This window comes from Desmodus rotundus, chromosome 1 (genome assembly GCF_022682495.2).
Source record: "Desmodus rotundus isolate HL8 chromosome 1, HLdesRot8A.1, whole genome shotgun sequence".
NCBI lineage: Eukaryota > Metazoa > Chordata > Mammalia > Chiroptera > Phyllostomidae > Desmodus > Desmodus rotundus.
In genome coordinates this window covers 80,739,740-80,760,533 of record NC_071387.1, presented here as the reverse complement: position 1 = coordinate 80,760,533, position 20,794 = coordinate 80,739,740, and the positions used below count along the sequence as shown (strand labels likewise).

Below are 20,794 nucleotides of genomic sequence, written 5' to 3'. Positions count from 1 at the left end.
ATACTGGTGTCTTCTACTTGTATTGGGACTCTACTGTCAGCATACACAATATTCTTAGAAAATAATTGATCATCTAATTAACTTTGTTATAATTACCCAGGAAATGCCACCTAGTGGTCCCAGAAATACTACATTTAATATTTGGTTGAATCAAACAAAAACCTACTTGGGATGGAGAAGGGCCTGTTGTGTCTTGTGGAGTTTGAGGTTACCTGGAGAGTCTGTGTGGAGGGCGATCACAAAGGCCTCATGGCAGTCTGAGCGTTGTTCGAGAACAACTGTGAGATCTGCTGCTTTGCCAAACTTATCAATACCTACCGCCTGGTGGCCATCAGAGGGTCAGAGACATTCTACAGTGTTGGAGGGTGAGCCCACCAAGGCCGTATCAGTGGTGCACGCATCCATCACCAGCTGTCATATCATCGGGTGTATGTGTGTGGGGAACAGCCATGGTCTGCTAGTACCCAGCAACACCACCTACCAGGAGCTGCAACATACTCAAAACTCCCTCCCAGACTCAGTGCGGATCTGGTGGGTAGAGGAGAGGCACTCAGCCCTGGGCAATGTCACCACCTGCAATGACTACGTGGCCTTTGTCCACCCAGACCTGGACAGGGGGACAGAAGAAATCCTGGCTGATGTGCTCAAGGTGGAAGTCTTCAGACAGACAGTGGCTGAACAGGTGTTAGTAGGAAGCTACTGCATCTTCAGCAATCAGGGAGGGCTAGTACATCCCAACACTTTAATTGAAGACCAGGATGAGCTGTCCTCTCTCCTTCAGGTCCACCTTGTGGTGGGCACTGTGAACCACAACAGTGAAGTAATTGCTGTTGGGATGGTGGTGAATGACTGGTGTGCCTTCTGTGGCCAGGACACAACCAGCACAGAGCTTTCAGTGGTGGAGTGTCTTCCAGCTGAATGAATCCCAGCCTAGCATGATTGCTATGGGCATGTGGGATTCCCTCATTGACAGCCTAACCTGAAACACCTTCCATGCTGTTTTGCATGTTCCTGGCTCTGAACTTTGTCTCTCTCTCTCTGTCCCACCCAGTGTGTCCTGGATGCTGGCAGAAGGGTGGCAGAGAGCTCATTGGTATCGAATAGCTGGATGCCCAGCCCTTCTTCACCTGTGCCCATCTCCTGAATCTATAGTTACCGCAAAAATCTGTCATGTACTGGCTGTCAGGCCCTATGGCTCTTGGCAGAGAGCTGTGCTGTCCTGTGCCACCCAAATAAAGGCAGCTTCTTCTGTCCATTAAAAAAATTTTTTTGGTCGAATCATATGAAATGGCTAATATTTGGTCATTTTGACCTAAAGAAATGGCCTTTCCACATGATTCAACCAATTCAATGTTTGAGTCATTTGTTTACATTTTTTACTTTTAAGAGGAGAAAGAAAATGATCAAGCAATCTACTAAATCAAAACCAAGTAGTACTTGAAGACTGTGATCAAACAGTCACAGAAGTAGGAATCTTTTCCAAAAACACAGCTACTTCTCCAAATAGGCAATCTTAAGAATAAAATATCTTTTTATTATAATCAAGAAAGCTGGGCCTAATAGACCTCTGTTGTGATACAAGTTGTAGTGGATATATAAAACTTGTATTTTCTGTGCAAAAGGGAGTATATGAAAGTCTTATTGTGACATTATTTTCAGTGACTACATGTTTTATTGGCTGGCTTGGAACAAAGGTTTACCACAGCTCCCGTGGTGAATGTCCCCATTGTGACTGCTTATAAATCAGTATTGCCAGTGCCAGGCTAATCAAGATCAGCTCCTGCCTAAAAGCATGACTAAAAAATAATACACTACTGCATAACAGGATTTATGGTACTTTTCTACTGCCATTTTATCTGTACACAATGTTCAACCATCTAGAATTGAGAACTCCTTGACATAAGGTCCTAATCCTGGGCCACATTTACTAAAAAACACCAAAGGGAATGTTGTGCTTGATTTACTTGCGCTGAAAATGTATCAATGCTTGTTAATTTGGGACAAGAATGAAGATCTTGTAAGTAAACTGTCACTTTTAATCAAGCCCCAAAATAATTTGGAGGACTTCAAAAATCAAGAACTTGAAGCATACATTTTGTCTATAGCACACTGTTCCTGGAAAAAAAATTTTTCAGACATTTAAAGAATAGCCTGAAATAGCACCCAAGTGTATGAGTAAGCATTCTCCATTTAAAAGAAAATAGAAAAACTTTATTATGACATATGGCTATTTAATGGAACCCAGAGTGATGAAAGTACATACTCTTTCTCAGGTAATACTGGGAAGCTGGTTGAAGATGTCACTAAATCGATCAGCACAGTACTTCTGAGTTATGCAAATATACAAGGCAATCTCTGAATCAGCAGTACCTTATCTCAAAGAACATCAGCAAATGTTAAAGAGAAAAAAACAGAAGTGGCAAGAAGTCATGCACTTCCTCTGTGATATGCTAGAAATCTTATGAGTAACACAGCCAGTTCAACCTTTTCCAGAGGACCAAAAACGTGGTCTATTTTCATAGCGCTTATAGACAAAATGATGCTCTGTAACACTATCATGGAGTCTAGTGCTAAGAGGGCCTCAAGGTTCCTGACAGGGTGCTCCATGGTGGGCAGCTCTATCTGGTTAGGAGCTCCGTAGACAGGTGAGTTCAGGAGAGAGAGCATGGTTCAGAATTCGTCAGACTGGGATTGCATCCTCAGTCAGTTATGAATAATACTTCTCTTCTCAGTCTGGTAAGACAAATAAATCTCTCTGAGGTAGTTTACGTGTGTGCTCTTGGCCCTTCCCACTTACGTTGAGCTGAATTTTGCAAGCATGTAACTTCTTCCTATAGGTAGATTTCTATTCTTTGGGCAAGACAGACCTACTCATCCATTCAAATGTAGGAAGTTTGGAATACTGTCAGCCTTGAGTTTTTCCTCATCCATTCCTCTTAGAATTCTTCAATGCTAGTTCCCCAATCCACTTGGTCATTCTGAACCACCAGAGTTGCAACTGACCAGAACTTGGTCACTTGACTATTCAGCCTACAAATTCAGCCTGCCCATCAGGATAATCTAACCACAAACTGCATCATTTTACTTTTTTTTTTTATTGTTGTTCAAGTACAGTTTTCTGTCTTTTCCCTCCACCCCAGCCCAACCCCCCTGCCCTCCCCACCTCCCTCCCGTTTCTACCCCCACCCCATTATTGTCCATGTGTCCTTTATAATAGTTCCTGCAAACCCTTCTTCACCCTTTTCCCCTATAATCCCCTCCTCTCTCCCCTCTGGTCACTGTCAGCCTGTTCTCAATTTCAGTGTCTTTGGTTATAATCTGCTTGTTCACAAACTGCATCATTATCATCAGGATGTACATGACTCTCCAGCTAAAGTACAAGATGAGGGTTTAGGTTGTTCTTTTCACTTTTATTCAAATAAATACAATAATTGTACACAGCTTGATTAATTCTCCCACCAACTCTCCTTTCAGGTTGGTGCACTCAGGTCTTAGGCGTGCACTGCCATGGTCGCATAGTGGCTGTGCAGGATCTATCCTTTACTTTGAAATGATTCCTTCAGACTCATAGGCCAATAGCTCTCATCAAATGAGTCATGGTGCTACTTGCCCACATGAGACTGAATGAGAAGAGAACAGACATCTTTTTGGGTAAAACACATTTTTATAAGGTACCTTTGGATAAAATGTAATTGTTTTCTCCCCTACTTACCCAGATCAGGCACTTGAAAATGAGAAATATCAGCAATGGGCAACCCAGTTCATTAAAAACACTGAATTTGATATCCTAAGAAAATTCAAAGAATGTGAAAGAAAATGGCATTTAGTGTTTGCCATCAGAGTTAGTAAGACTAATAATAAAATATTTTTAATGTGCTAGAGCTTGATTCACAAATGCAGAGATTAGAGAAACTTCATTTGTTATAAATTAGCTTTCCCTAATATTCTGTCTTTATGATTAAGTAGTAACTTCTTTAGTTTGAAATTGGTTTGATTAATATCAACTTTATTGGGAAAAACTTCGATCCTCTCTGGCTTGGCCCATGGTACTCCATGTGTTTATCTGAATAGTAGTTATGGCTTCAATAGCTGACTTATAGTTTGGTTCTACAAGGAACTAGTTTAGGCAGTAACTTTTTCTTATCTAAAGCCAGTAGGGTGAATGTAACCTAAGCGGGTTAAATTCATTTAAAAAATCTTACTTGTCCTAGTCAAAAGACAGTCAAAGGCAACTGGGTCTATGGAATGGCAGACTGGGAGGCATGGGCCAGATCTCACACTATCACACCATCAGTATGAACAGACATGGCTCTGGGGAGCAGCAACAGCGCCTGGAGAGAGCAGGGCTGCAGTGCCCACGCCATGAGACAGGCCTTCCCATGGAGTCCTGCTTCAGAGAGTGTCCAGTAACCACAGCGCCCACAGCTGATCCCAATTCCCCTGTAAAGATGTGATTTGGCTCAGCAGCAGCCCAGGGGAGTGAGAATAAGGCCTAATGTGTGAGAGCCACTCCTGCCTCCTGTGACATTAGAGGTTGGCAAAGTCATCTAAAAGCCTGAGCAAGTCTACTTTCTAGAAGTAAAAAATCCCAACCATCTCACAGTCATTCTTTTAATGTAAAACTAAACCACCCTGAAAAATAATATACTTTGAAACCCTCTGCCACATTTATAAAAAACATTCAAATAATTTTTAAAAATCCTTTAAAAATGTTGTATCAACAGCCTTCTTATTAATAAATATAAAACACTTGGTTTAAGACACTTGGTGACTTTCTTACATCATGCATCAGGGATGAATAAACAGTGAGGTTTTATCACTGACATCTATTTGGTAAAAACTCTAGAAAGAGTTCCGTCAATAAGATAATTGTTCTGGAAAGAAGAGTTACAACTTTTTCCAAAATGTCAAAAAGAATAAGGATGTAAACACTACATACTTAAAATATTAATACAACAATATTAATTCAGTTAAATAAATAAAAGAAAGTGGCAACAACTTTATGGCAATTTTTTAACACAAAAATGTAGTGCATTGACATTTTAAAAGAAATAATTGCTCCAAAGAGAAACAGTCATTCTTAGCACAAACCCAGAGCATCTGAAATAAAGTGCTAGGACACACAGCAGCACCACACTTTAACTTGTTCACCTATGAACAGAAATGCCATCTGGATCTTCTGGTCTGAAATACATGCCATGAGGGGAAAGTCAGCTTCACTAAACACGAGGCTTAGGGCTGTCTTTTGACCTTTTTCTTTTTTCTTCCAGTGTGTGCTTAAATATTTTCTTTAGGGTGTTGTAAACTATTGGTCCATTTTCAGAATCAAAATTAACCTGGTGACAAAGAAAATTTATATTCAGGACACTGTAACAAGAATTTTAACCCATCTATTTTGGGAGAAAAAATACATGGTGGAAAAATAGAACTAATATTTACACACAAAATTATATATAAATTTAAAAGTATACACATTTCACATATTAATTTGAATTGAAAGACTGTATTAGAATTGCCAATTATGTAAATGCCAACCTTATCAATGAAAAAACAAAGAATTAAGTTGAGTGCCTGGATACGTAGTATACTCATTCACTGTCAGGAAACAAATCAATACTGAGTATGAAGTGAGTTTTGAATCCAGAGACTGATCATTGATGATACAAGGAAAAGGTCTCTTCATGAAAGCAACGTGCACTAGCTGTCAGTGTCGCACTGGGGCAACCTGAACAGGAGCCTGCCTCCCCACCTGCTAGCCATGCAACCTCGGGTCATATCTGACCTCTCTATAAAAAGGAGAGCACAATTCCCATCTCTTTAGGGTTCTGTGAGTACTAAATATGAGAGCCTGACATGTGTGTAAAACATAGAAAAACCTACATAGCAGTTTCCTATCCCCTTTGTGGGAAGGTACTATGTACACATATGTGGACTGTCTGCCCAAGTTCATCACACTGCAAGATGAGGAGTGATGCAGGACAGAGAATCAGAGCATGCCTTCACCCCAACCCCAAAGAAATGTGTGACTCCTCGGGGCAGGATCAGATCTTGGCAAGTGACTCCCTCCTCCTGCAAGTGGAGGGAGGGCTATCCTCTTGTGAAAAGCTGGGAATGGTATGGGATTTCACTGTTCACAAGCTAACAAGCTCACTTGCCAGCTTGAGGTCACTGGCAGAAGACATTAGACTGCTAGGTCAGAGACAGAGAACCTTCTAACTTGAACAACATAATCACAGGTGGAGGCTGCACAAGCAGGGTGTTTGCATCATGGCTGATGATCTCAAGGTAGCAGCTGCAGCAAGCCTGCTAAGCTCTGGCCTGAAGGAGACATTCTCTTTACTACACAGGAAGCAGATGCCACACAGGATTCCTTGAAGAGCCCAGGAGTTTTGGAGACCAATATTAAGGATTTTTTTTTTCAGTTAATTCAGACATTTTTATCTTAACCATTATATTTTCTATCCTATTTGCAGAAGCTTCTTACTAACATTAACAAATTTCATCTACTTGTTAAACACCAAACCACAACCCTCCCCACAAAGCAAGTAGCCTCTTGGTCTATGAAGGTCTATGAAAATGTAATAAAATAAAGACTTAAAGGATCACTTAATGAGGGTTTGCACTGCTGACTCTGGAAACTTAGTGCCATAAAGCTCCAGATGAGGAACAAGAAAGCCTGCCACAATATTATCACTTTGGAAGGAATGGAGGCGGAGGAGACTGGTGAATGAGTACAGATAACTGCTATCATCATTAATGTTTACCACAGACATCATCATTGAAAAGCTGGGTTCTTTGTTAAATGACATTTTCATAAATGAGAGAGGTACCAACAAATTAGCTGAGTGGGTGAGAGGAACCTCTTCACCTGGCAGGAACCTGGTTCTTTTCTTCAGCCAGGAAAACTTGCTGTAAGCCAAAAAGGATGTGCAGAGGAAGGAAATGTTTTTTTTTTTTAAATTTTATTTTTAATTAATTTATTTATTTCTATTCAGTTACAATTGTCTGCATTTTCTCCCTATCCCTCCACCCCACCCCAGCCAGTTCCACCTCCCTCTCCTACCTCTACCCTCCCCCTTGATTCTGTCCTTGTGTCCTTTATAGTAGTTCCTATAGACCCCTCGCCCCTATGCACCCCAATGTTCACAGCTGCACAATTTACAATAGCCAAGTACTGGAAGCAACCTAAGTGCCCATCAGCAAATGAGTGGATCAAAAAATTATGGTACATTTACACAATGGAATTCTACGCAGCAGAGAGAAAGGAGGAGCTTATCCCCTTTGCAATAGCATGAATGGAACTGGAGAGCATTATGCTAAGTGCAATAAGCCAGGCAGTAAGGGACAAATACCATAGGATCTCACCTTTAACTGGAACATAATCAACAAAGTTTTTTTTTTTTTTTTTTTTACTCTTTGCTAGGGATTTGCCAACCAGGACATACTACCAAATCATCGATGCTGGATGCCGAGTTCTCACTAGATGATTTCTTGTTTAGACCCAAGGTAGAACTGGCTCAACAACAAGATTCTCTGACTCCTACTAGCACACCATTTCAAAATACTTTCTCAATACCCAATTGTTTCTTTCTCTATAAATGTTCTTTGTTCAAATGTTCTCCTTCCAATAAAACCCCACAGGTCAGCTTTTTCTAATATCACTGTTAGAAAACTGGTATTTTTGGGCCAAAGCCTGCAACTACTTTCAAGAAATGTCAAAACACATTTCCATTAAGAGGAAACACAGCTACAAGTTTTATTTTAGAGGCAGCGGGTGACCTCTGGATTCTAATTTGCAAAGATCATGGTGCTTGTGGCCTGAAGGGGGAAGGGACAGTATCACTCACCTTAGTGAAAGCTTTAATGGCACGAGCAAGGACAGCTTCTTCCACATCCACAGGAATCGTCTGCAGGCTCACTATGCAGTGCAACACACAAAGAATAGTCTGGTGCTGGCCCTGTTTTTGCAGAAATCAAAATAAAACAAGTTTTTTTTTTTAATTTTTTTTTTGAAAAACACCTCAAGAAACAAACTCAAAGCAAATGCAAAGCCAGGAACTGGTTTATGACCAAATATTCAAAACCTCTAATACCACACTATCTACCAAGGGCTCTACCAATGTTTACTGTTATGTGTTTGAAAGCTTTCAGGAGAGAAAATCAAAGTTGATTAGTTACTACACGAAGCACAATTTCAAATGAAATGTCTTCCTTGAGGTGAACTGAGAGTATGATCCATTCTTGTTTCTGGACACAATTGTTTCATTTGGGCTGGTTTATGCTGACGTGTCACAGCAACCATGGATTTGCACTGCCTATAGCTCTGCCCACTGCAGATGCTATGGAGGCAGGAGGGGTGGGAGAAGAGACAGGACAGCCCTCCAGGAGCATGCCAGAACTTTAGGGAGAAGGTCTTTGACAAACAAGTCTGATTTGATTCCTGGGGCTGCTCACATTAGAGAAACAAAGGAGGAACCCCACCGTTGGACAGTGTACATACAGTACACATTGCCCCTTAAGGGCCACTGACTTCACCCTGGACATCTACCCAAAGGGCATAATCTAAAACACAGAAATACCTGTAAATACAAATGATCATATCGGTGATGCTTATGAAAGTAAAAACCTGGAAATAATGTCAACAGACTACACATGGGGTCGGAGAAAGTGATGATGGAACCACATGATGTGACAAAAGGTGCAGAGCTTTGTGCCAGCGCTTTTGGAGTTTGAATTCTGTTCCAACACAGGCTATGTACCTTGGGCGGGTTACTTCACCTTCCCTTTTCAGTAAAATAGGCCCTCTACCTTTCCAGGTATGGGGATGAAAGAAAGTGAAAATGGAAATTACATCCTAGCAAGGGCCCAGCCCGCCATTGTCCAAGAAGGGTAACTGCCTCTCTTATCCACTCTCTAGATCCACCTCTATAATTTAACTGCTGAGAAATAGCCTAAGAGAAGAACTCCCAATACAGAAAAAATCTTATGTTTAAAGATGTGTATCACACTACTGCGTGTCTGCGTGTCTGCGTGTGCATTAGCAGGTGTGCGAACGAGGAGGCACTGCAACACAGTATGTAACTCAAGGCTCCTTAGGAGGTAACACTGCTTCCTAAAACAAAGTGTATTTTTAAATGAAAATTTAATACCTCAATATGGTCAAAAATATTAAATTGTATAAAAGGATCTACAATGATTAGTATCCGTCTCTCCTTTCCTAGAACCGTTGTCTGCTAGTGTGTTCCTTAAGGCAACCACATTATCAGTTTGTTTTTCCTTCTATAGTCTTCTATATTTTATACATGTACGACATAACTATGTATGTGACACACTCCTCTTTCAAAGAAAATACAAATGAGTGCATATTCCAACCTACCTCACAGCTCTTCTCATTATATGCTGCTCATGTAAATAAGCAAAATATATACTTGAAAGTGAATTGTTAATTATGACATACCCCCTCACGTTAGAGTATTACCTGTCCATCAAAGTTAATATTTATGAAAAACTTACACTAAACATGGTAATTACCTATAATTTTGATCAAAAATGAAGAATAAAGTTGTATGTGAAATGATTTTACCAAGTACTGTATGTAATGTTCAAGACTGAAGACTTGAAAATGTTTTAAAGTGGCTCTCCTCGGATTATGGGCATTTCCCTTTCTATTTTTTATTTTCTAAATGTTTATTCTGGGTATTTCTTCTCTGGGTTATGGGAATTTTCTTATTTATTTATTAAAAAATAGATTTATTTATTTTTAGAGAGAGGGGAAGGGAGGGAGAAAGAGAGAGAAACATCAGTGTGTGGTTGCCTCTCATAGGCCCTTAACAGGGGACCTGGGCCTGCAACCCAGGCACGTGCCCTGACTAGGAATTGAACCAGTGACCCTTTGGTTCGCAGGCTGGCACTCAATCCATTGAGACACACCATTGAGCCAGGGCTCCCTTTTTATTTTCTAAACGTTTATACTGAGTATTTCTTCTCTTAACCTAAAAAACTTAAATTAGACCCAGATATGGGATTCCATATGAATTCCCTTTTTATAATTTTTATTTAGTTTGTGAAACCTATACAGTTAACATCATAAACTGGTCCAACAGCTAATTTACCTTCTCTAATAAAAACAGTGCTTCTGCAGTGTCTGCATGCCTGTCAACCAACATGTTCATGTCCTCTTGGGTTATCACAGGCTCCTTCAGCTGCTCCACCCATGACCACATCAAACTGCACAGGATGAAAGGATCCTTTTCACCACATATTCTTTCCCAAGCTCCATTTCGGGAATTCAGTTCTTTCTAAAAAGAAAGGAAGAAAGAGAAAGAGGGAGGAGAGAGAAATATGAAGGGAAGAGGGAGGAAGGGGGAGAGGGAGCAAGGTACCATTTGGCATCTGAAGATCCTCAGGCTGTCCAGGAGACAAGTCTCAGGCTCTGGGTATGGACTGGGACCATCCCCAGGAGGCACATTGGGTTGAGATACTGAACTTTTCTAAGCCTCTGTTTCCTTCTACTAAATGTACCCATACCCCACAGGTGTTGATGACTGAGGTCTGCTAAAGCTCCTAGTGCAAAGAAGGGCTTAGTTAACCTAGTTCACTTCACTCAGAAACCACAGAACAGTTCAGGAAGGGAGTCTGCTTTTTCAGGGTCCTGGTAAACAAAACAGAAATATTTGCTGCAATGAAGTAGTAGAATGGTAGATTGAAAATCATAAGTAAGAGAACATTAACCTGAAATAAGGGAAAGCTTCTGACTGAAACTTCAAAGTGCATCCCCCAAAAGTGCCTATAATTGGTAAGTGAAGTATATGTGCTTTCAAATTCCTTTTTAGAATCCTATGTAAAATTTAACAAATAACAAAACCTGTACCCGGAAATTTGATAACAGTGAAAACAACTAGGAAGTCCTGCCACTACTCGAAGTGCCTGGAGATAATTTAGACAGGTGCTTTTAAAACTTTACCTCACAGAGTAGGGGAAAAGTGAGGTAAGAATTTTAATTTCTGACAGGACATTTTAGATTTATGTTTTAGGAAATAAAATGTTTACAACAATAATAAGCATACTAACTGCTACCATTCATTCCTTCACCCATTCCATATTTGTAGAACAGCTACCATATGACAGAAATTATGATACATGACTTACCTCTGATTCTACAACAACCCATCAGTGAGGCCCTTCTACAGACAAAGGTACTGGGTGGCTCAGGAAAGATGAAATAACTTGCCCAGGAGCCCACATTGAGAAAGGGGCAAAACAGGCATTCCTACACAGGTCTACTCCACCCCAGTCTGTGATATTCCTGCGATGACACTGTGGCACTAGGGTTCTCTTTATTATCTCATAAATAAGCCAATACTTTGAGAAGACAAGCTGGATAGAAATGACAAACTCAAAGACCCTCTTAGTAAATGATTGTTATATCGTTGTTTTCTGAAGTCTTCAGCGGAGTTAGGAAAAAGACATAAAAATGATTAAAAGTATTAAACACATGAGCTGTATCCTGGCTCTGCTGCATTTGGACCACATTACTGCGAGCATGTCACTTGACACCTGTGACCCTTAGTTTCCCCATCTGTGATACTTACTTAATTCATAAGGACTGTACAGATTAATAAAGGACCTGTAAACTATCATCTGCCTCAAAGGATTACTGTGAAAATCACATGAGATAAAAGACAAGGAAGGGCCTAGTACAGGCACAGGCGGCATTATGCTATGTAAATCATATTCATTTTCCTTTTTTAAAAAATAATTTTTTAGTTTTTCAATTCTACTTGCACAGTATTATATTAGTTTCAGGTGTACAATCCAGTGGTTAGGCATTTATATAACTTACAAAGTGATCACCCTGGTAAGTCTAGTACCCATCTGACACTGTACAACACAGCTATTACAATATTGATTATATTCCCTGTGCTGTATTTTACATCCCCATGACTATTCTGGTAATTACCAAATTTTACTTAATCCCTTCACCTTTTTCACCCAGTCCTCCAATTCCCCTCCCCTCTGGCAACCATCAAAATGTTCCTGTCTCTACCAGGGGGACTCGCCCCTCCCCACCAAAAAATACACCCAGAATTATTTTCTGGAGGGCAGACACCTTGAAGTATAAGCTTTCCCTACTAGGTGAGTGTTCTCAGAACCAATCTGCATCAGCGTGCCAGAGGCTGCATTCAGCTTCGGTGAATTTTTTTTGAAATCTCTGCTAGATCATTTCATGATGGGTGATTTACAAGTGCACCTGCCCACACTGCACTGAGTGAGTGTTGAGTTGTTTTTGGCCAAAAAAGGCATGACTCCCTATTCACATGATCTTGCCCTGAGTGACTATTTTTTCCCCCGATGAAACAGTTCTCAAGGGGAAACATTTTGCCGATGTGGAAGAGGTGAAACAAAAAACAGCAGGAGCACTTAAAGGTATCAAAATTGAAGGGTTCAACAACTGTTTTGAGTGGTGGGAAAAATGTCTCAATAGATGTATTACATCAAATGGACAGTACACTGAAGGTGACTAAAGTTTAACCATGCAAGAATACACAATTTTTATAAATAAATTCCATTGTGGGGGGGGGGTTCCCCCTTATATGACTCTGTTTCTGTTCTGCTTATTTATTTTTTAAAGATTTACTCACAAAGAGTGGAGAAGAGAGGGAGAGAAACATCAATGAAAGAAACATTGATTGGTTGCCTCTCACACACCCTAACTGAGGACTGGGCCTGGAACCCAGGCATTGCCCTGACTGGGAATCGAACCAGTGACCTTTCACTCACTGGGACGATGCCCAACCAACTGAGCAACACCAGTCAGGGTCATTTATTTTGGTTTTTGATTCCACGTGTAAGTGAAACCATCTGACATCTATCTCTGTCTGATTTATTTCACTCAGTACAACAACCTCTACATCTATTCATGTTGTTGCAGATGGAAAGATTTCATTCTTTTTTATGGCTGAATCATAATCCATTCTATATCTGTACCACATCTTTATGCATTCATTAATGGTGGACACTTAGTTTGTTTCCATATCTTGGCTACTGTAAATAATGCTGCAATAAATATATGAATGTATGCCTTTTCAATTGTTTTGGGTTTCTCTGGATAAATACCTGTAAGTAGAGTTGCTGGGTCCTTCCTCGTCTCTTCTTATAGCCTTTATTTTAAAGTCCATTTTTCTGGTATAAGCATTGCTACCCCAACTTTTATTTTTTTCATTTCCATTTTCATGAAATACTTTTCTCCATCACTTTACTTTCAGTCTGTGTCTGGCTTTTAATCTGAAGTGAGTCTCCCATGGACAGCATATGTAAGGGTCTTGTTTTATTATCCATTCAGCCTCCTGATATCTTTTCACTGAAGCACTTAAATCATTTACATTTAAAGTAATTAATAGACATGTATTTATTGCCATTTTATTAATTCATATTTTTTATCTTTTTCTCCTTAAAAAAGACCCTTTAACATCTTATAATGCTGGTTTGGCGGTGGTGAACTCCTTTAGCTTTTTCTTCTTTGGGAAACTTTTTATCTGTCCTTCAATTCTAAATGATAGCTTTGCTGGGTATAGTAATCTTGGTTGTAGAGGTCCTTGCTTTTCGTCACTTTGAATATTTCCTGCCAATCCCTTTTTGCCTCCAAAGTGTCTGTTGAGAAATTAGCTGACAGTCTAATAGGAACTCCCTTGTAGGTAACTAAATAATTTTCTGTTTCTGCTTTTAAGATTCTCTTTGTCTTTAACCATTAGCATTTTTTTCTTTATTTTTGTTTTACAGTAGCTTTATTCATAATTGCAAAAACTTGGAAGCAACCAAGATGTATTTCAGTAGGTGAATGGATAAACAAATTGTGGTACTGGGTTGGCCAAAATCTGTATGTTTTTTTTTTCCATAAAATAAAAGACATTTTTGATTTTCACCAATAACTTTCTTGATTTGGATATTTTCAGTATTTCAGCTATCTCCTGTGTGTTATAACATTGATTGTTCTCAATTATTATCTCAATTTTATCACTAATCACTATCAACTTCAACTGGTCAACCTGACTATGGAGCATTGTCCAATGAGAAATCTCCAGCATGAAACTTTGCAAGCCACTTTTGACATGTTCAATCAGTGCACAAGTCTTTGTGTTTCAGTTGCATTTTTACCTTTCTTGAAATATCAAAGCATAACACACCAAAAATATGCATTTTCTTCCATCTTCATATTAAAATGGCTACACAAAAATTCTCCAATTTTGATAGGTTTTTTAAAAAAAACTGCATTGTTGATATGACAGCTGCCACAGTACAATCTAACAAAATTGTTTTGAATGAAGTTAAAGACAACTCAGTGCTACTAGAGCCATCTTATAGAAAAAAAAAACATAAACTTTTTGGACAACCTGATATATTCAGACAATGGCATATTATTCAGCACTTAAAAACTCACGAAAAGACGTGGAGGAACCTTAAATACACCTTGCTAAATGAAAGAAGCCAATCTAAAATGCCAACATACTGTATTATCCCAACTATATGACATTCTCAAAAAGGCAAAAGTATGGAGACAGTAAAAAAAATCAATGGTTGCCAGAAGTCGGGAGCACAGAAGACTTTTAGGGCAGTGAAGACATTCTATATAATACATAATGATGGGTACATGTCATTATGCATCTGCCCAATGTACAATAAACAAGTGAATTATATGTAACTATGAATCTTGGGTAACATGTCAACATAACAAAGTTCACAGTTTATACCACAATTCATCAATTTTAACAAATATACCACTATGGTGGGGGATGTTGATTATGGGGTAACTTGTTTGTATGGGGGCAGCGGTATATGGGAACTCTGTATGCTGTGCTCAATTTTGCTATGAACCCAAAACTGAAAGTCTATTTTTAAAATGTTGTCTAATGTTAGCACAATAAAGTTTTTTAAAAATCAGTTACAAAATAACCAGTAAGAGTTAATGATAGTCTTTCTGACTGTCCAATAATAAACGTTGAAACAATGAATATATTGAAAACAAAAATGATACAGCACTTTGGTGACACCTAATAGAATAAACTTGACTGGCTAAATAAAGTGGTTGCTTTTTCATATTCATTTTCAAATGCTTTCACACCATGATATTATTGGCAGAGGTGAGAGCAGGAAAGAGATATAGAGGAAAATAAACCAGTGTGATGAAAGAAATGTCACAGGAACATGATGCAAAAGTAAAGAAAAAAAAGGCACATATGATATAGAGGACATGAATGGGATGTGTTAACAAGTCAAAGTGAATCCAGAATAACTTGACAACATAATGAACAAAGCATTCATATTTCCCCCATTAATAAATGGTTCTATTAACTTTCTCTGATGATACACGCACAGACACACACACTCATTTTACCCTCATGTAAGGGCATACTTACTGATTTTTACAGAGAGTGGAAGGGAGAGAAAGTTAGAGAGAGAGAAATACCAATTGGGTGCCTCTCATACACATCCTGACCAGAGACCGAACCTGAAACCTAGGTGTGTGCCCTGACTGGGAATAGAACCTGCCACCTTTTGGTTTATGGGACAATGCTCTGAGCCACACAGGCCAGGGAAGATGACACATATTTTTAAGAATCAAAAATGTAATGAGAAAAAGCTGGACATAATAATTGAGAAAATGCTAGGTAATTTTTTTCACATAAATATGGCAGCTTAGTAAACAATGTTCAAAAATACTTTTTGAGAATTAAAAATAAATTGGAGAACCAAGATGGAGGCGTAGGTAGACACACTGCGCCTCCTCGCACAACCAGACCTGACAGAAAATAGAACGGCAAGGAAGTCCGACACCAAGTAGATAAAAAAGAAACATACATCCAGACTGGTAGGAGGGGCGGAGACGGGCACCGGGGCGGAGAGCACTCGCGTGGCCATGGCAGGACCGAGACTGGTGGAGTGTGGGACCAACGGGGCAGGCAGTCTGACCAGTAGCAGACCCTGCGGCCCTACATTCGCACACAGATAAACCGAGAGGGCCAGACTCAGAGTGGCGGAGAACGGGGCAGGCAGTGCGGCGGGTAGCAACCCACGGCCCCATATTCACGCATAGATAAACCAGGACCAACGGTGGGGAGCAAAGCCGGCAGCATAACCCAGGGCTCCAGAGCAGGGAAACAAAACCTCAAACCTCTGAGTGAAAATACCCATGAGGGTTGAGGCAGCAGCCTGAGAAACTCCCAGCCTCACAGGAGAGGTCATTGGAGAGACCCACAGGGGCCTAGAGTGTGCACAAGCCCACCCACTCAGGAACCAGCACCAGAGGGGCCCAATTTGATTGTGGGTAGCGGAGGGAGTGACTAAAACCCAGCGGAGAGTGGAGCAAGCACCATTGCTCCCTCTCGGCCCCTCCCCCACATACAGCGTCACAGCCCAGCAACCAGCGTTACCCCGGTGAACACCTAAGGCTCCACCCCTTTAAGTAACAGATGCACCAAGACAAAAAAAAAAAGGCCCAAATGACAGAACACTTCAAAGCTCCAGAAAAAATACAACTAAGCGACAAAGAGATAGCCAACCTATCAGATGCAGTTCAAAACACTGGTTATTAGGACGCTTACAGAATTGGTTGAATTTGGTCGAAAACTAGATGAAAAAATGAAGGCTATGATAAGAGAAACAAAGGAAAATGTACAGGGAACCAATAGTAATGTGAAGGAAGCTGGGACTCAAATCAACGGTGTGGACCAGAAGGAAGAAAGCCACATCCAACCAGAAAAGAATGAAGAAACAAGAATTCGGAAAAATGAGGAGAGGCTTAGGAACCTCCAGGACATCTTTAAATGTTCCAACATCTGAATTATAGGGGTACCAGAAGGAGAAGAGGAAGAACAAAAAATTGAAAACTTATTTGAACAAATAATGAAGGAGAACTTCCCCAGTCTGGCAAAGGAAATAGACTTCCAGGAAGTCCAGGAAGCTCAGAGAGTCCCAAAGAAGCTGGACCCAAGAACGAACACACCAAGGCACATCATAATTACATTACCCAAGATTAAACACAAGGAGAGAATCTTAGAAGCAACAATAGAAAAGGAGACAGTTACCTACAAAGGAGTTCCCATAAAACTGTCAGCTGATTTCTCCAAAGAGACCTGACAGGCAAGAAGGGGCTGGAAAGAAGAATTCAAAGTCATGAAAGGCAAGGACCTACATCCAAGATTACTGTATCCAGGAAAGCTATCATTTAGAATGGAAGGGCAGATAAAGTGCTTCTCAGATAAGGTCAAGTTCAAGGAGTTCATCATCACCAAGTCCTTATTATATGAAATGTTACAGGGACTTATCTAAGAAAAAGAAGATAAAAAATAGGAACAGTAAAAATGACAGCAAACTGACAGTTATTAACAACCACACCTAAAACAAAAACAAAAGCAAACTAAGCAAACTAAGCAAACAACTACAACAGGAACAGAACCGCAGAAATGGAGATCACATGGAGAGTTATCAACAGGAGAATAGGAGGGGGAGAGAGGGGGGAAAGGTACAGAGAATAAGTAGCATAAATGGTAGGTAGAAAATAGACAGGGGGAGGGTAAGAATAGTATAGGAAAAGTAGAAGCCAAAGAACTTATAAGTATGACTCATGGACATGAACTATAGGGGGGGAATGTGGGAGGGAGGGGGTGGGCAGGATGGAGTTGAAGGGGGAAATGGGACAACTGTAATAGCATAATCAATAAATATATTTAAAAAAAAGAAAAAAAGAAAATTTGGAAAAATCTACAGAAAAAAGAATTAAAAATAAATAAGTGAATAAATGAATAAATAAGGTAAATCTTAGCTAAAAAACAATTAAAAAAAGAATCATGTAGATAATTAAATGTTCAGTAGTTGTCAGTCACTGGGGACATCCTGTCTTCCAAGTGCAACTCTAAAAAGTAAGTGTAGGTAAGACACAGGTACAAATACATCAGGTGAATGTGTTACTTCTGATGAATCTACAATTATTTTCTTCCTAAATAGAGAACAGTCCAAAGTGGATGTTTCATACTTTTCACCATCTCCATAAACACGAACTCTATTATTTCTTTAGAAAGCTCTAAGAGATAAGGCTCCATTTGATCCAGGGTTTTTCTAAGATGCTTATCTGGCTCTAAACTCAAAGCTGCCACTTTGATGATGATTGCCTGGGTGTTATCATCTCTTGGAACAAATCTTGGTTTCTTTGCAAAAGATAAGCTGAAAGCTGAAGAGTAAGCCTTTTACACACATTTTCAATTCCAACACACTGATAATGAGAAAGTATAGAACCTACTGATATTCCTTCCACTTTTTCTTTAACAAATTTCAAATGGTCAGAGATCTTTAACCTCATCACCTTCGCATTTGTCCTGTATCCACATACCTTCCTCTTATGATAAAGCAACAGAGGGGAAGAGCCATTGCTTCTGCATACAAATCAATGGCATGATGACCTTATGTCTGACACATGTAACTATCCAGTTCATTTAACTGCACTTAGTTTTCAGCTGGTCTTAGATTTGCTAAAGCAACAATCTGATGCCCGGCAGGAATGCACTGCATCATAATGTAACAGCTGTCCTTCCCATCACTGATCAGAGCATCTCTCATGCTGGGCACAGTGCACGTGTAGCAGGCCTACCATTAGAATTTTAATAATGATGCATCTTGGTGTGGGCCTCTTTAGGTTCATGTTTGGGACTCTCTGTACTTCCTGGACATGTATTTCCTCCACCAGGTCAGGAAGTTTTCCATCACCATTTTTTCAGACATGTTCTCAGCACCTTGTTTTCTTTTCCTCCTGGCACCCCCGTGATGTGAATGTTGATATGCTTGAAGTTGTCCCAGAGGCTTCTTATAGTATCATTTGTTTCTATTCTTTTTACTTTCTCATTGAGTGTTTTCTGCTTCCTTAGCTTAAAAATCACTGATTTGATCTTCTGCTTCATGTACTCTACTGTTGATTTCATGTATTTTTCATTTTAATTATTGTATTCTTCATTTTTGACTGGTTCTTTTGTTTTCTATCTCCATTTTTATGCTTATTTTTGTTGAAGTTCTGAGATCATTGAGCATCCTCATAACCAGTGTTTTGAACTGTGCATCTGACAGAAAGTCTGTCTCCATTTTGTTTAGCTCTTTTTCTGGAGTTTTATTTTATTCTTTCATTTGGGACAAGTCTCCTCATTGTGGCTGTCTTCCTGTGTTTGTTTCTATGTATTAGGTAGAGTTGCTATGTCTCCTGCTCTTGGTATAGTGGCCTTATGTAGTAGGTGTTCTAAGGGGCCCAATGGCGCAGCCTCCCCAGTTACCTTATCTGGGCATTTCAGGTGTGTCCACTACTTGGACTGTGTGCACCCTCTTGTTATTGCTGAGCCTTGATTGCTGTTGGTACATCAGTGGGTAGGATGTACCCCCAGACATTTTGGCTACATGCACTGGCCATGACCACTCAGGAGGACCTGCCCCATAGAGCGGAACTGGCTTCGGTGGGGCTCTGGTGCCCACTAAGTCTACCCCTTGAGTGTGTTGCTTGTGGAGGTGGTTGGGTGGTGCTTTTGCATGGTCTGAAGCTGCTTACCAGGTACACTGGTTCTGGGGCCTCCTAGGAGGTGCAGGCCAAGGTCAGCTGCTTCCTGTGCCCTGCCTGGGGCCACTGGGAAGGTGCTTCAAAGTGATCTTCAGATGACTGCTACTTGTACTGGGCTGGGAGATGCCTGGGAGAGGCCCAGTGCCTATCAAGGCTGGCTGCTGATAGTGCCAGGCTGGGGGCCACTTAGCAAGAGGTATGAGGCATGCCAAGACCAGATGTTGCTTGTCTGAGATTTTAAGAAAGTCTGCAGCATGAACCAAAACAGACCATTAGTATGGAAGACACTGGGAATGGTTGGGTGGACTTGGAAGTTGGGTGGAACAGGGTCTCAGGAAATAACCAGGGAAGGGTGAAAAGTGTTAGGTTGACGGAGACTCAGATATAGTGCCCACCTGCAGGCTCTTTAGGTAGAAGGCTCAGCAAAGAAAATATGGGCCTCTGCTAGTACTTCTGTCTGTGAGAAAGCTGCCCCACCCTTGCTGGACAATTTAGTTCCTCTCTGTATGTCCCTAATGCATTTTGAACTGCTGTGAGTCTGAGTAAGTCTGTGCATGGGCTCTTTCAGAGGAATACCTGGGACTCCAGAAGCCCTTGATCTCACTTAGCCACCATCCCTGCTAGTTTTCACAGCAAGAAGTTATGGGGACTTTTCTGGACTGAAAGCTTGTCTCTACATGGCTTCTTCTTTATATCCTTAGTTATAGGACTTCTGTTCAGCAAGGTTTCAGGCAGTTTTGAATGATGAATATTCTATAGTTTAGTTGTAATTCTGATGTAATTGTGGGAGGAGGTAATTAACCTTCTACCATCTTAACCTGAAGCCTCATTTTACTCTTTCCAGAATTCAACTAATTTGTTTTTATTACTGAAAGGCTCATAATAAAATCTAGAAATGAAAAAAAGGGCAAACCTTTCCAAACCAAAGGTTGTATGTTGTGTTCACCTCTAGAAATGCTTTCATATGTTATATGTTGAAACAATCTGGCTCAGGTACTGCACTGAGCAGCGTGGGCACATGATGGGGGTGACCCACGAGAGGACACGAGCTGTCACATGTAAAGCCAAAGGATCTATTGCAAGCTATTGTGATACACAGTAAGTAGGCAGCTTGTTAATTTACGAGTAGGAAATAAAGAACTTCATGTTGAAAAAATTAATACATTTAACTATTTGTTAAGCAAAACACAATTCTGATGGAGAAAG

General features: G+C 40.2%; 1 protein-coding gene and 2 pseudogenes across 7 annotated transcripts in view; 1 reads left to right on the top strand and 2 right to left on the bottom strand.

Moving 5' to 3' along the window:
* The first annotated feature begins 249 nt into the window (after positions 1–249).
* Positions 250–983, top strand: LOC112302898 (eukaryotic translation initiation factor 6 pseudogene; annotated as a pseudogene).
* Positions 984–3,395: 2,412 nt separating this feature from the next.
* PTPDC1 (protein tyrosine phosphatase domain containing 1) overlaps positions 3,396–20,794 on the bottom strand; it is an 83,971-nt gene continuing 66,572 nt past the window's right edge. For 6 of the 7 annotated variants that reach the window (XM_045193665.2, XM_045193664.2, XM_024558283.3 and 3 more), the window contains 3 exons: positions 10,113–10,298; positions 7,848–7,958; positions 3,396–5,336 (listed from right to left, as the gene is read on the bottom strand). In XM_045193665.2, the coding sequence (XP_045049600.2) occupies positions 5,220–5,336; positions 7,848–7,958; positions 10,113–10,298 (414 nt within the window). In that variant the 3' untranslated portion in view covers positions 3,396–5,219. The remainder of the gene's footprint in view (positions 5,337–7,847; positions 7,959–10,112; positions 10,299–20,794) is intronic. The other variant, XR_006655163.2, reaches the window with a different exon arrangement.
* Positions 10,727–20,675, bottom strand: LOC112302910 (diphthine--ammonia ligase pseudogene; annotated as a pseudogene).